This window comes from Telopea speciosissima, chromosome 3 (assembly GCF_018873765.1).
Source record: "Telopea speciosissima isolate NSW1024214 ecotype Mountain lineage chromosome 3, Tspe_v1, whole genome shotgun sequence".
Lineage (NCBI taxonomy): Eukaryota > Viridiplantae > Streptophyta > Magnoliopsida > Proteales > Proteaceae > Telopea > Telopea speciosissima.
This window is the reverse complement of record NC_057918.1, coordinates 33,329,985-33,344,852: the sequence shown is the minus strand read 5'-3', so window position 1 is coordinate 33,344,852 and position 14,868 is coordinate 33,329,985. Positions and strand designations below refer to the sequence as shown.

At 39.5% G+C, this 14,868-nt stretch overlaps 1 protein-coding gene across 2 annotated transcripts; it reads right to left on the bottom strand.

Annotated features, from left to right (window-relative positions):
- Positions 1–9,197: 9,197 nt before the first annotated feature.
- On the bottom strand, positions 9,198–12,984 carry LOC122654001. Of its 2 annotated transcripts, none has more exons than XM_043847974.1 (5): positions 12,611–12,982; positions 12,106–12,206; positions 11,334–11,450; positions 11,133–11,234; positions 9,198–9,475 (listed from the first exon to the last, which is right to left on the bottom strand). In XM_043847974.1, the coding sequence occupies exons 1-5, from the start codon at positions 12,891–12,893 to the stop codon at positions 9,305–9,307; spliced, it is 774 nt and encodes a 257-aa protein (XP_043703909.1). In that variant the 5' UTR covers positions 12,894–12,982; the 3' UTR covers positions 9,198–9,304. The 2 variants fall into 2 exon arrangements, with proteins under 2 accessions (XP_043703909.1, XP_043703910.1); XM_043847975.1 differs by having other exon boundaries at positions 9,362–9,477; positions 11,035–11,234; positions 12,611–12,984.
- Positions 12,985–14,868: the final 1,884 nt, after the last annotated feature.

Here is a 14,868-nt window from a genome sequence, read left to right as displayed (position 1 = left end):
GTTAGAGTTGCAGAGGGAGGGAAGAGATACTATTAGACAAAAAATAAAGAAAAGCACTTGGATTTGGAAGCTATGGAAGCTCCAAGATACATGGAAAGCTTGGGCTTCAACCCTTTTGAAGAAGAAGATACGTGCTGATTTGGGAACAACAGAAAATTCAAACGTCAAAAATGATTACTGAACAAGAGAGAGAGGTGGGCATTAAAGAAGGGTGTTCACCCGCTCCAGGAGACGGCCATTCTTTTCCACACACGTGCTGTCCCAAGCTCAACAAATCGTTTAACTCATAAATGTTGCATAACGACAGTTTAGAAATACTATGATCTATCTACTCCTCTAGAAAAAATCAGTTCGGTTTAACGCTAAAATCCTAAAACCCATGATTTACAAAAACATTATGTGACGTAATTTTGATGTCGACGAAAGAGGGGGGAAAACGTACATTATTGTAGACAGGAGCGATGCGGCTAAAGAGTGCTTGGCATTCGATAACACTTGGAACAGGCCAATAACCGACGGGGATTTTGGTTTTTAGTCGGAGGTTGTCGGTTGTTCAGTAGAGGTTTTCGTTTTCTTCCCTTAGTGTTTCGTTTTCTTCGGTTTTGAGAAGATATGTTTCATTCATAATGGGGGGTAAAAGTGTAATAGCACTTCATCCCAAATGGGGGTAAATATGGAATGAAGTGCTTTTAAGGGTATTATGGGCATTTACATTAAATTTGGGCAATGACATCATCACTTAACTATTCTAATCTACCTGGTAGAAGTACGGTTATAAGAATATTTCAAAATAATTGGAGGGTTTTAAAATAGATCAAATCTCAAGAGATCAAATCTCAAGAGTGGTAGACGTAATAGTTTGAAACCACAGGAGTGGTAAACGTAAATTTCCCTTTTTTTTCATTTGCGTGGAACATCTAGAGTACGACCATGTTTGGTTTCCCGTGACCTTGTTTCTGTTTGAATAATAGCGTAGTAAGTTTTTTTTTTTTTTTTGGTAGAAGTTTTTTTTTATATTTTTGGTAATGAAAGATTTATATATTAAAGCGTAACCAGTGCGTATCCGAGTTACAAATTTCAAATAACCAAGGGGTGGAAGAGTGCCAAGATATCCTGCACATAACAGACAAGGCTTTCCGGGCCAAGGAGTCAGCTACGCTGTTATTCTCCCTAGGAATGTGATGGATAGAACAGGTGGAAAAAAAAAAGATTTCAAATACACGATGTCCTGGACTACATTTATGAGTTCAAAAGGAGGGCATCGATGTTGATCACTGAGGTAGTCCACTAGATCCTTGTTATCCACTTCAGCTATCAAGTGCTCAATTCCTTTGGAGATACTCTAGAGAAGCCCTACCCTAAATGCTAAACCTTCTCCTTGCAAGGCAGAGTATATGTTTGAAGGCTCAGACACTGCCGCCACAATCTCTCCCATATGATTTCGGATGATGAAACCCAAACCCCCTTTACCATCATGGAAGGACGCATCTGAGTTTAGTTTCTAAAAATTAGGAGATGGGGGAGTCCATAACTGAGGTTGGATTTGGGGTTCAAGCATTGTGGAAGAAGCTGGATCTCTACTGTTTTGCTAATGTGTTGATGAGCAAAATTGAAAAAAGTCCTTCTCAGCTTGAGTTGCAACATCCACAGGGCTCCACTTTTTGTGGTTGAAGAGTAAATCGTTCATGGCCTTCCAAAGGAACCAACATACAAAGCCCACGAGACCAGCAATTTCTTTCTGGGTTCTCTTGTCACACAGCTGAGATGAGCTCCAGTTCTGGATCGCCAAATGAAGTTGAGGAGAATCTGCTGGAGGGATGTACAATAGAATCGAGGTGAACCAAGTGGCACAAGCGAAGGGGCAGTCCAATAGGATGTCGTCAACGGTTTCAAGCCATCTGCATCTCGCACAGTGGGGATCGATGGGGGTCTTTCTTCGAGTAAGAACCTCAGTTGTAGCAATGCCGTTGGCACAAGCTCGCCATAAAAAATTCATGATCTTTGGGGTTGTGTTATAGGCCCAAATCGTCTTGCAGACCACCTCAGGGATGTTGCGACAATGGGCTTGAGCAGATGTGGCAGGAAGGGACTCGATCCTTTCATCAATTTGATTGCACAGATGATGGTAAGCTGACTTTATCGAGTATTTCCCATTTTAGCTACTCCCCAAACTTGGGAATTTTGGTGAGGAACTAAGCTCAAATTGATCTTCTTTATGGTTGCCTCATCTGCTGGGTGGAAACAGGATGAAAGAACGTCCTCCCTCCAAGTTCTATTCTGAGCATCAATGAATTCTGCTACGAAAGTCCCCTGCTGAGGCTTGAAGTCAAGGAATTTCAATTTGAAGGAGTTGTGGGAAGTGATCCACCTATCCTCCCATATACAGATCTTCTCTCCTGTCTCCACTAGCCAAACCAAACCAGATTTTAGGATCTTCTGACCTTCGATTATGCTATGCCAAGCCCTAGAGGGGTTGGACCAAGAGTGGCATTAAGAAAATCGCAAATTGGGAAATAGATCTGTTTCACTTGAGTTTCCCAATAGGACTCCGGCTGATTCCACAGTCTCCATTCAAGCTTTCCACGAAGGGCCTTGTTCTGAGTTGCCGGGTCTTTAAATCCCAGACCACCTTTCTCTTTAGATCTACACAAACGGTTCCAAGAGATCCACCAAATCTTTTTTTTTTCTTCACTCTCTCCCCAAAAGAAATGAGTAGCTGCTTGCTTGATCTTATTGTGGTGACTAGCTAGTAGCTTGAAATGTGAACCAACATAGTTGTTCATCGTCAAACCCACAGATTTAAGCATTACCTCTTTTCCATTGGTCGAGAAGATGTTGCTTCCACCCCTGAAGTTTAGCTTGGGTTTTCTCTCTAATATCTCTGAAGTCATTCAGCTTAGAGGTTCCAAAGTGTGTTGCAAGGCCCAAGTATTTCTTTGGAAGATCCCCATATGGAATCTTGAGGACGTGACAGAACCATCTCTTAATTTGAGGAACTGTATTGGGATAGTGGTGCAATTTTGTTCCGAATCTTCATGCCATGAATAAGACCATCCTGTTCGGCTCCCACAAGCAAAGAGGAGAGAGCTTGAGCGCAAAGAACAAATATGGCCGGGGAGAGAGGATCCCCCTGTCTGATGCCTCTTGTTGGAATAATAGAGCCACGAGTTACACTATTCACTAACATTTGATATGAAACTGATGAGATGCAAGACATAATCATTGTCACCCATTTCCTGCAAAATCCAAATCGAGTAAGCAAATTTTCAACAAAGTTCCACTGGATGAGGTCATATGCCTTTTTCATAACTAGTTTCATAGCCATGTATTTTTTTCTTCCTTTTTTCCTTTGTTTGATATAGTGAAAAGACTCATGGGCCAGCAATATATAATCAGAAATAATCTTGTCTGGTACAACTGTGGACTGGGCCAGGGAGATTAGCTTGTCCATCAAGAATACTCTTAAGCCTAGTTGCCATCATTTTGGTAGCAATTTTGGTTACCATGTTACATAGGCTAATAGGCCTAAAATGGTCTACCAGTTCGGGTTGATCTATTTTGAGAATTAAGCAAACCAATGTGGAGTTAGAGGTCCGAGGTATAATACCAGAGCTGAAGAATTCTTGTACAAAGTTGCACACATCCTCACCAACTAGGTCCCAATAGTGTTGATAGAATGCCGGCGGAAGGCCATCAGGTTTGGGGGACTTTAAAGGCGCCATTGCATTGGTCGCTGCTTTGATCTCCTCCACACTTGGAATTAGGCACAAAAAATTGTTGTCAGCCGCATCCACCTTTGGAACAATGGTGTTAAGGACATTATGAAGTGCATCATTATCGACACCCTCGCTTGTGAAGATTTTCCCATATCGAGTTAGAATTTCCTGGGAGATATCATGCTCATTGTTTATCCATTGACCAGAGGGCAGCCGAAGTTCTAAAATTTTGTTTTGGTTCCTTCGCTGAAGGGTAGTGGTGTGAAAGAACTCTATGCATGGGGGCATGTACCAACAATTGCCTAGTGCTGTTGGTGAGTTGTGGTGCACTTCATACCCATGCTCACTAGGAGGTCTTGAGTTCGAGTCTCCTGGCTAGTACCTTGTCCCCCCCCCCCCCAAAAAAAAAAAAAAAAAAAAAAAAAAAAACTCTACTAGCTGGGCGTGTGTAGTGCGCTGCCCCTGCACCTAGACACAGGGGTGGGCAAAATGACTGCCACGCCTCTGGCAAATTCCACAAATGTCATCAACAGTGCCCACATAGCCAACATGATCTCGGATGATGAACCCAAGGCTTCCATGATCAATTTCTAGAATCAAACTTGGATCACAATTAATCTTGAAATAGCTGATTGGTGGTGGGCTCCAAGATAGATTGCTTGTAGTAATTAATCTCCTGAACTTGATGCCTTGAAATAAGATGGGGTTGAGTAGAACAAGAATTTTGGAATTCTTGTTAAGCCTGATTTGAAGAAACAATAACCTCATCAGGGAGCCAAATACGACGACGAAACACATGATCATTGCTACCAGCCATATGAACCAACAAAGAAACGAACACTGAGACATCAATGAGCGACTCAATGTCTTCCCTTGTGTACTAAAGTTACTCCATCCAAGAATCCAAGAGTAGAGACAACATTGATCTTCAGTTGGGACATGTAACGTACCTAAAGAACTTCCAAAGCCATATATATAGCACGTGCAAAGGAACAAAATGAATAGTTCGTCTATGAAGTGCAGAACACGTCGCTAATATGGAAGTGCATGCTCAAGCTCCACAAAAATCTTTGAATCTTTGGTTGTATTTTGCAAGTCCAAATACATTTCCAAGCCGATTCTGAAACCAAATCCCAATAGTGCAGTGTAGAGGAGGAAGGATGAGAGGATTCCTTTTCTACGTACAAGGGTTGTAAAAAGCAAATGATAACTAATAAACACCCTAGACTGAATAGAGTCCATTTTTAACCGCATACCATTCCAACTTATGTTCTTGCAGAAACAATGGCAGTCGTTGTATTTTTATTTTTAGAATCGTTGTAATATCACAGTGGCCAAATAGATGATTCAATAAATCTCGCCTCCAACAACCATTTGTATGGTGAATTGAATTAGTTGGGATACCCGATTCACAGTGGGGCAAGGACTAGTAATATTGAATCCTAGTAATTACGGAAGGGATCCAATTATCAGACCATATATCAATATAATCACCAATACTCAGACGCCAACTTAAACCAGATTTAAGTACGTACCTTTAGTACCTCAATGATGTTTTGCCAAGCTCAGCTTAGTTGATCGAGATTCAATATTGGCCAATAAAAAATTGGATTGTGGGTAATATATAGATGATCTTTGAGGAAATTAGCCAATAAGGATTTAGAATTAGTCCATATATAATTTCCAAGTTGTCTTGGACAATAACGCATTGTTGTGTAGAGAAGGATCACGAAACCCCAAACATCCTTTCTCTTTAGATCGACACAACTGGTTCCAAGAGATCCAATGCAATTTAAGATCTTTGTCACCCAAAAGAAAATTTGATGTTGCTTATCCAATCCAATACATTTGTGTTGTGATGTAGACAATTTACAATGCAAACAATCATAATTTGGCATTGAGAAAATGATGGACTTCAATAGCAACTCGTTATATATCTACATATGATAGAAGCTTAGTTTTCCAACCTTGAAGTTTATTATCAATCCTGATTGAGATATCTTGGAATAGATATCTTTTTGATATCCCAAAGTCAAATGGGTAAACCAAGATATTTCTTTGGATCCAAACCATAAAGAATCTTCAAACTTATGGAAAATCATCTCTTCATTTTGGGGGTGTGTATCAGGACTAAAACTCATACAAGACTTTTGTAAGTTGATGCATTATCCTGAAGCTTTACAATACACAGACAAACAATCCTTTAAAGTCCATATTTCATGCATCAACCTTAAAGACTTCTGAAAATAGTAAACTGCCATCCATAAAAAGTAGATGTGTGATTGGGAGAACAGGATTTCGTACCTTTATTCAATGCAACTTTTTATCTCTTTCAGCCTTCATAAGCAAACAACTCAAGTCATGAGAATAAAGTATGAACAAAGCAAGTGATAGACGATCACCTTGACGAATTCCCCTATATGATTGTACAACTCCACATGATGCACCATTAATGAGTAAATGATAAGAAACATTGGAAATGCAGGCCATAACCATCTTAATTTAATGTTCACCGAATCCCAACCAATGAAGCATATGATCATTAAATCTCCACTCAATCCTATCATAGGCTTTTTCGCTTTCGAGCTACATATATATATTTTTTTTTCCCGCTTCTTGATGTATTAAAATAATTCACATGCAATAAAAACATTGTCTGAGATAGAACGGCTGGGGATAAATGTAAACTGATAAGGAGATATCATATCATCCAAGATTAGCTTTAATCCACGGGAAGCTAAGATCTTAGTTATATACCACCTTTACCACCAATATACATAAAGCAATTGGGCGAATTGCTCAGAAAATTCTGGGTTAGATACCTTTGCGATGAGACAAATTAATGTCTAATTAATAGGTGTAGACATCACACTTGTTTCAAAGAACTTAGAAACAAAAATGAATAAATCTACCTTTATCAACTCCCAATAATATTGTTGAAAAAAAAAAAAAAAGCTAGTGGAAAGCATAAACTCCTGGAGATTTGAGTGGAGTCATAGCAAACAAATTTGTTCTCATCTCCTCCATTGAAGGCATATGATTTAACATCTCATTGGTTTCTATAGATATGACAAGGTCAACAGAATCCATAACCATAGAGAGGCAATCATCATCAACACTTTCTGTTGCAAAATCTGAAGTGAAGTGAGACAAAACTTCTTGGTAAACTTCATATTCAGTCTGTGTCCAGATGCCATCAGGGTGCTTAAGTTTCAAGATACGGTTATCATGACATCTTTGTAGAGTAGTTCTTATCTCCTTCACAGATCGAGCCATGTAATATGTGATTCCTGTTTCCAAAGCTCTCCTCCCTCTTTTGCCAAATCATCATTTAAAACATTAGTAAGGGCATTAATATGTGGTTGGAGAGAAACCGGAACTGGAAGCCTCTACAAAGTTTCAATTTCGTGCATCAAACTTGTGATTTTACATTGCACATTGCCAAATACCTCCTTATTCCATTTAGTATAATCTAATTTGTAATGTAAGATTGTTCGAAGGAGACTCAATATAAGAAGAGGACCATGCATTGGTTGCAATGGAAATGCAACCAGGGTGCCTAAACCAAATAGATTCAAACTTGAAGGGTCGTCGTTGCCCTTTATTTCTACTTCCTTCGTGTCAATAAGCAATGGTGAATGGTCTGAACCTATAGCCAGTTTAGCAAAAACAATTGCGCATCTGCAAATATAATTCTCCAAGCTTGATTACATAATGCCTTGCCCGATCGAATTTTAACATTGGCAGTACCCAATCTTTTGTTGTTCTATGTGAAGGAAGGACCATGACTACCCAAGTCTATAAGATGACATGAATTAAACATTGCACGAAATTGGGTCATATCCTGAGTTCTAGTAGTGTAGTTTCCACCTTGTTTCTCTTGCCAAGTTAGATGTGAGTTAAAATCCCCGGCCAATAAGATTCAGTTTGACTATATATGAGCTTCAAAAGAAACTAGTTTATTTCAAATCATCTAACTATATTTTGCTTTAATAGGGATCTCCAAAAATATAACTCATATACAAGGAACTTCCTTCCATTAGGAAGAGATACCAATGTATCTAATATTCTGTCAGAAGAACACAAAATATTCACAGTAACATGGGTGTGCCAAATAAGAGCCAAGCCTCTTGAATTGCCAATCACATCAACAGTAAATAAGCGATCCATATGTAACCAACTAGACAAATGTTTCAATCTAAACCTCCGACATTTTGTCTCAATAAGGAATATAAATATTAGGGATCTCCCAATACCAATTTTTATCGAATGCGGTTTTCTAGTGCCTCTCACAAGAGGAAGGTAGACCCCACTCAGGCAGAATGTTCGGTCAGGTGTTCCGAGTGGGTCCCACCCCCCTCTTGTGAGAGGCACTAAGGAACTGCACCAGTTAAGAACCGTAGACAATAACGATTCGAGGTAGGAATATTTTATAGGGGTATTGGTGCCAAGTGCTAATTGAGAATGTCTCTAGAGATAAGGCAGGAACATTAGCATTAGCAGGCAGCAGAGCAAGTGGATTTTAATTTTCAATGGGCGATGTTGAAAACGACAAAGGAGAGCACACCAATTATGAACAATGAAATGGTTTCTTAAAAATAGAAATAGAGTAAGTAATTTCATGTGAGGAGAAGAAAAAGATAGTCCTAGTGTATACTCCGGCTTAGAGAACTTTTTTTCTTTTCTAAACAAGTGGCAAGACTAAGGAGGAGGTGAGTATTGGCCAAGTAGGGATGTTGAAACTATGTTATTACCTTTTTCCCATTTTTATATATATAAATTAAAAAAAAAAAAATCAAAAGGTTACGCTAGAAACCATACGCTGCTTGCTCCTAATCACAAAACCATTTACTCTCCGAAAGAACCTCTCCTAAAAAATACATCAAGTTTGCCCTCAATATATACTCTCCTTAACCATTTCCGTCTTTATAGATTTTCTTACCTTACATAGGTTGCTAATAGGGTTGCAAGTTTGGCCTTGACGGCCTAAGCCCGCCTTGAGTCTGAACAGAGTTTAGGTTGAGATATCTTGGCCATGAGGGTGGGTCAGGATTAGAAATTTCTGGCCCCGCGTTAAGACCAGGCCAAGATTGAGGCCTCGGACTGAGCCCAGCCCAAACCAGCCCAACTCAACCTTGTCTTCTTCTTCTTCGGCCCTGACCAAGCCTGGGCCCAGCTAAAGGGACTCAGGGTTGGACTGGAGTTTTAAAAGACCGAACCCAACCCAACCCTGTTGCAACCCTAGTTGCTAACGAAGATTAAAGATGTCAATCTTGGACCGGAATTAATTATCTGAACCAGAACCAATCAATATCTGAATCCAGACCCGGACTGACCAAATATCAGAGTGAAACCATTTCTTGTGTGTGTTCTCTCTCTCTCTTTCTCTCTCTCTCTCTCACACACACACATACGCACACATTTCTTGTGTGTGGTGTGTGTTATGCATTAGCATCAATAAGTACACTGTAAATAATTATCCCAGTGCCAGTTAATTAACAAAGCAATAGATGTAACATTTGTGTTTTGTACAGATATTACAACAAATTATGTACAAAGATACAGGATCATAGCATCTCTTCATTCCACTACAAAAAGTTCCACTGCCAATACACCTTCTCCACAATTCCCCCACCACTCCGGACAGCAAGGTGGAGTGTTTCAGAAGCAGGAGGGACACCCCAAAGAAGTGGCACAGCGACAGTCATGGTAAGCTTTTCTTGCAACCCCCCTTTGCTAGCCTTCTCTGCAGCTACAACCTGATCGTAATGAAAAATACAAGCGAACTGAGAACAGGGAGGAGGTTTACAAATTGCAAACATGCTTCTGAGTTGAAGACAAACCTATCAACAAGGGACAGACGTACCCATCTACCTTCATATTGAAATTCTGTGCTAAATTATGGATCAGATTTAGATAAAGATGTATCATGAATCTTAACACAGGTGGTAATAGGTGAAAATGGGCAACCATGTTTGATCACAATATGAGAGAAAGATGGACAAAGAAGATCAGGTTTTGTATCTTCATAGTCCATCATCCCTGAATATTCTGATGTAATGAAGTGGCCCCATATAATTGGAAATATTTACTACACTTGCTTGTAAGAAAATAAAGTGTTCTTGCACTATTAGATGACAATGTCAAATGCAGCAATGCACCACATATGTTTATACATTTCTCTAGGAAATCAGAACTTGAAATGATGGAGTTTGAGGTTGATTAAACCACATAAACTTTGAAAGAAAGATAACGTGATACTGAAATGAAATTGTCAACAGCATGGAAGCAAGGTAAGTATGCCCATGTTGACCAAAGCAATGTCTAGAAGGAATTTCAAGAAAAATAACCCTGGACTATATCCTTTTTCACTGCAAAAGGCATATTTGGGAGAGAGCCTCTCGTGCCAGATTATGCATGAATCTGAGGCTGAGAGGCATACCCCCCGGACGGGCAGGAGATTCTCCAGATTATGAGTTAAATATTCCAAAGGAAATAATTCTACTGGGCACACGTTTTTAGTTCAAGAAGCACGATGCTGAAGAATCCTAGAAGCAGAAGCTGGAGAAGCCCTTCAAATCAATCCTATTTTTGTGCTAGGAAAAATCAAGTACTCGAATCCCAGGGGTATTAGAATGAAAAGTAGATAAGTTGAACAACAACAAAAGAAAGTAACAAAGATACAGTAACAAACAATGCCATCATCACCATCTCTCTTCTTGTCCTCTACCGAAGGGCATTGACAGGCCGGGTCAGACTCAGCCGCAAGGACTTGTTTGTGTATTTGAGTTCTAGTTTAGATCTAAAGTTTAATGATGGAGTCCAAATCGTCTCAGTGTGCTGAATGTATAGGCATATTTCAACCTCGTTTAACTGACTCCCAACCTCTACGAGATCAAAAGAGGTGGCTTGAGGAGGGTGCCCACCTGAATTAGTAATAAAACTGCCACATCCAAGCAACTCCAAGGTTGCTATGCATGATAATTAAATTCTAAATGCAGTTGGTCAAGCTAAAATAAATATAAATTGGATGGTAATTATAATGTACAGAAAGTTTGGGAAATTTTGTCACATGATATGCTTTGGTAGACAATGTGGTTCCATGTTATAGAGATCCTTGACCATTTCAGCAGTCAAGTTTCAGCCAAACGAGTGTCTAATACGGCATTAAAACATGGTTCAAATTATAGTAAAAAAAATTCAGAAATGACACTAACCACTAATGATAGTAGCACTTTTGTAATTTTTGGAACTTTGGATCCACTCCCAACCCATATAGCAGGCTGAAATTTGACCAATGAGATGGGTGGGTTCTCCTTTATAAAATGGAACCACACAATGGATGAAATTTGTGAATGTCATCAGGTGGATAGGACATTGAACTAAATCACCATGCATGGCTAGAGAACAACATACCTCTCCACCATGCTCCAAGACGGTGTCTTCCACAACATCACTCAGCATCTCAATGGAACGACAAAAGCCAAATATACAAAGTCTTCTACCCATGTCAAGTCCCTAAAATGATAAATTCACAAGCGCATAAGAGCCTAGACACACCAGACATTTAAAAGATAAAATGATGACCAACAAAGTAGCACTATAACAATTCCTTACATTTGTTGCTGCAATATCAAACAGTGCACCCAAACATAGTCCCTGATTGGGATCCATGTAGTCACTCTCCTGAAAACGCTGTAGTCTTTGAGAAGTCTTCAATCTCCCCTGCTTCTTCTGTGCAGTTAAGATGCAGCTATGTACAATTAGAAGTGCTCAGATGAGTTATAGCTTTGAGGCTTCACATGGAAAATAATGACCAACTGGAAATAGATGCAATGTGAAAACAGAATACAACTTCAACCAACAAACAAATCTAAATGAATACCAGGCATTAGATGGTAATTAAAGTCATTTCCATTTGGTCAAAGAATTTGATGGCAATTAAGAGATGCTACTAGGGAAGAAAATTTGATCCATGGAGATATAGGACAGATTTACTTAACCACTTAGCAGCGGAAATTCCATAGGTAGATAGATGGATTCTGAAGTACACATGGGCAGACACAATGCATATGGTCACATTTGCACGATGTTAGGGAAAAGAAGGGGAACAGATCAGGCATGACCTTCTGATAGCCAGAAAATATGTAAACCCAGATTATGTTGATTGAGTGAACGGCTTTTGGTTACTATGTGACTATAACTCAATGAGAAGTCTCGGAAAGATTTAGGTGATGGTTTTCAGGCATGTTCAGAGAATAGGACTAATATGAAATTGTACACATATATGTAGCAACCATCCCAATTCCAAAGACCACCCTTTTCTCTCTATGCATAAAAGAAATGAAGCTAAACCAAATTATGTGAACTAAACTTAGACAATACATACATCTGAAGATGAAAGACGGCGAGGGACCATGGAACCTCCTATTTGTACTAGACCATCAGCAGTTAAAAGTGTGACTCTATCCTCAGGTACCCACTGAATTGCTGCAAAACATGAATCAGACAGTCACCAATTTCTGTATTAACAGCAAAATTTCTGTGACATGCATGATGAACACAAACGTTTCGTAAAACTTGAATAAAACACATTAACAAAACTTTCAAGTGTTGGCTGTTTGACTAGATGATCAAATTTTAATGGTACATTTGACACAGTAAATATTCATATTATTGATACTATTCGTTTCATAACCACCAGAAAAAAGCATTTCACAACAATGCTTGAGACACAGTTATAATCATTGACTAGGTTTAAAAGGAAATTTGGAGCATCGACTCGATTATCGAAAATTAACCCTAATATCACGAAGATTGCAGAGTTTGCACGTCGAACAGCGTAGGTGGAACACCAAAGCCCAGGAAAAAAAAAAGGAGGGAAGAAGAACTACCACTGCCATCTTCTCCATCTGAAATTGGGGATTGCCAGGGATAGAAACCGAAAGAATCGTCTCCGATGAAATCTCCAGCACCGGAATCTTTAGCACCACATCGGATGAGAAGAGAGGATTGTCGTCGATGAAACAATGCGTTTCCCTTGGGGAGAGAAGAAGCGAGGAGAAAAGATGACAGTCTGGTGGGGATTGTAAAGGAGGTATCCTTGGACCTGGAAGGAGACAAGGTTGAGATGGAACAACTGAAGCTGGAGAAAGTCAGAGCAGATGACTCCGCCATATGAACGAATGATTTAATGACAGAAAAAAAAATAAATTGAGAACGATGAGATTGATGAGAGAAGAGGCAGAAGTACTGAGAAGGCCAAGAAATTAATAAGAGGGAGAGAGAGAGAGTGGAATTTCAGGCTCTCAGACACGAACACGGCACGGAAGAGGCCTTTGGCTTGAGGTTTCGGGAACGGGTGACGGCGTGAGGAAAGCCTGTCATAGGGAAACAAGTTTCCCGCTACATGTTGAGAGACCCACTGGGCACTGGGGCTGACTTTTTATTCTTCTTCAACATATCTCCAGAATCAGAATCCATGAAACAGAATTGCTTTTTCTTTTATAAGAATGAAATAGAATTGCGCAAACCGTTGAACATGTCACCGCCACAATCATTTAATCAAAGAGTCAACTACGTCATTAATCTCCGGTGAAGTAAAGTTCAAATTACAAGCGAAAAAGTATAAAGGGTTAACTTCAAAAGTGAAGTAATTCTTGGACATTTGCTTAGTGTCCTGCAACAGACCATTCTTGGATTGAAGATCAAGTTCTCTACATTAACATCAGTTTGCGCTATGGTTGATGTTGCTAGATAATCAATTCTTGTCATCAGTTCATGGATAGGAATTTGGGAAACACGTAGTGCACTATTGGAATCATCTTGATAATTTAAAAAATTATCTTCTCTGTCTCGGATTCTTAGAGTTGAACATTGAACATCTGAATGGGCAGAACAAGACCATAGCAACAATGAATTTTTAGATGTCTCTGTTTTGGATTAAATCCATGTTAAGAGGAATTAAGTCGTAATTTTGGTCATCTAGATCGAGCACTCTTCTAGTTCCAACCAACCATGATCCGATTTGATGAGAAGTGCTCACATAAAACGTTTGCATACAATGATGAAGCAATGGGTTATGAGGAGGGAGCGATGGATGAGGTTTGGAACGACAATGGTTTTGCTGTGAAGATGAAGCCATAATCATGTAATCTTGTTCATACAATCATAATCAATTGACTATAATAGTGAGAGGGGGGAATGATGAATGTCAGACTTGTAGAGAGCACGTACAAAGGTGGCGGATAGGAAGAGTAGGTAAACATCAAAATGCCAAATCGTCAAAGGAAGAAGGGTGGCTTGGGACTAGAAGACGGGAGAGCGAGAGACATCTTAACTCCCCCAAGCGGGCCTTGACCAGAGCAGTGATTTAGTGCACGGTATTGGATAGTCATCTTGTAAACCGATACAATACTGATAGTCTGATATAGATCAGCCTATATTGGACAGTTTTGTCTCTCATTTTCTTAAAATTTGAATTTTTTGACTGTTTTAACCCTAATCCTTGCCATTCCACTGATACGGGATCGGACTATGCCGATATCGATACAGATCACCAGAAGCAGACGATCTGAATACCTCAATCAAAGTCGCCACAGTACCCCTTTTTTTTCAACCCACAAGTGGTCCCCACAATAAGTAATTAGTTTAAAAAATCCTCCCAATGTTTGTTACTGATTAAACTGGTTTTATAAAGATGGGGACGTATTTTATGTCCGTGAGTGTGGCTCCTACGTGCACGGGCCAATGGGAGAGTGTGGAGGCATCAAGTGTGGCATCATTTGCACATTTCATGGGGGTAGGATGATCATTTTGCTCTCCATGTGTATGGGACCCATGATTTTGAGGAATTGGTATTGGATTGGCTAGATCTGCTAATTCGTATCGGTATCAGTGGAGACTAATACCCGATTCTTGACCGATCCGCATCGATAGATCGGTATGGAAAGGGTAAAATGCAAAAAAAAAAATCTGATTTTTTGAAGAATACAGGGGTGAATTTGTTCAAATCTAATTTTTTTATTATGGAAAATTATGTTTACCACCCCTATGATTTCAAACAATTATGTCTACCACCCCTAAGGTTTCAACATTACATCTGTACCCCTAAGTACTAACTCTATTAGTTTTATTTCTAAAAGGCAATTTT

Coding starts and splice junctions, on each gene's coding strand:
- LOC122654001 (XM_043847974.1), bottom strand. CDS start 12,893: ATGGCGGAGTCATCTGCTCTGACTTTCTCCAGCTTCAGTTGTTCCATC. Junction 11,451..12,105: donor GCCGTCTTTCATCTTCAGAT/GTATGTATTGTC, acceptor TTAACTGCACAG/AAGAAGCAGGGGAGATTGAA. Junction 11,235..11,333: donor TTGATATTGCAGCAACAAAT/GTAAGGAATTGT, acceptor TTATCATTTTAG/GGACTTGACATGGGTAGAAG.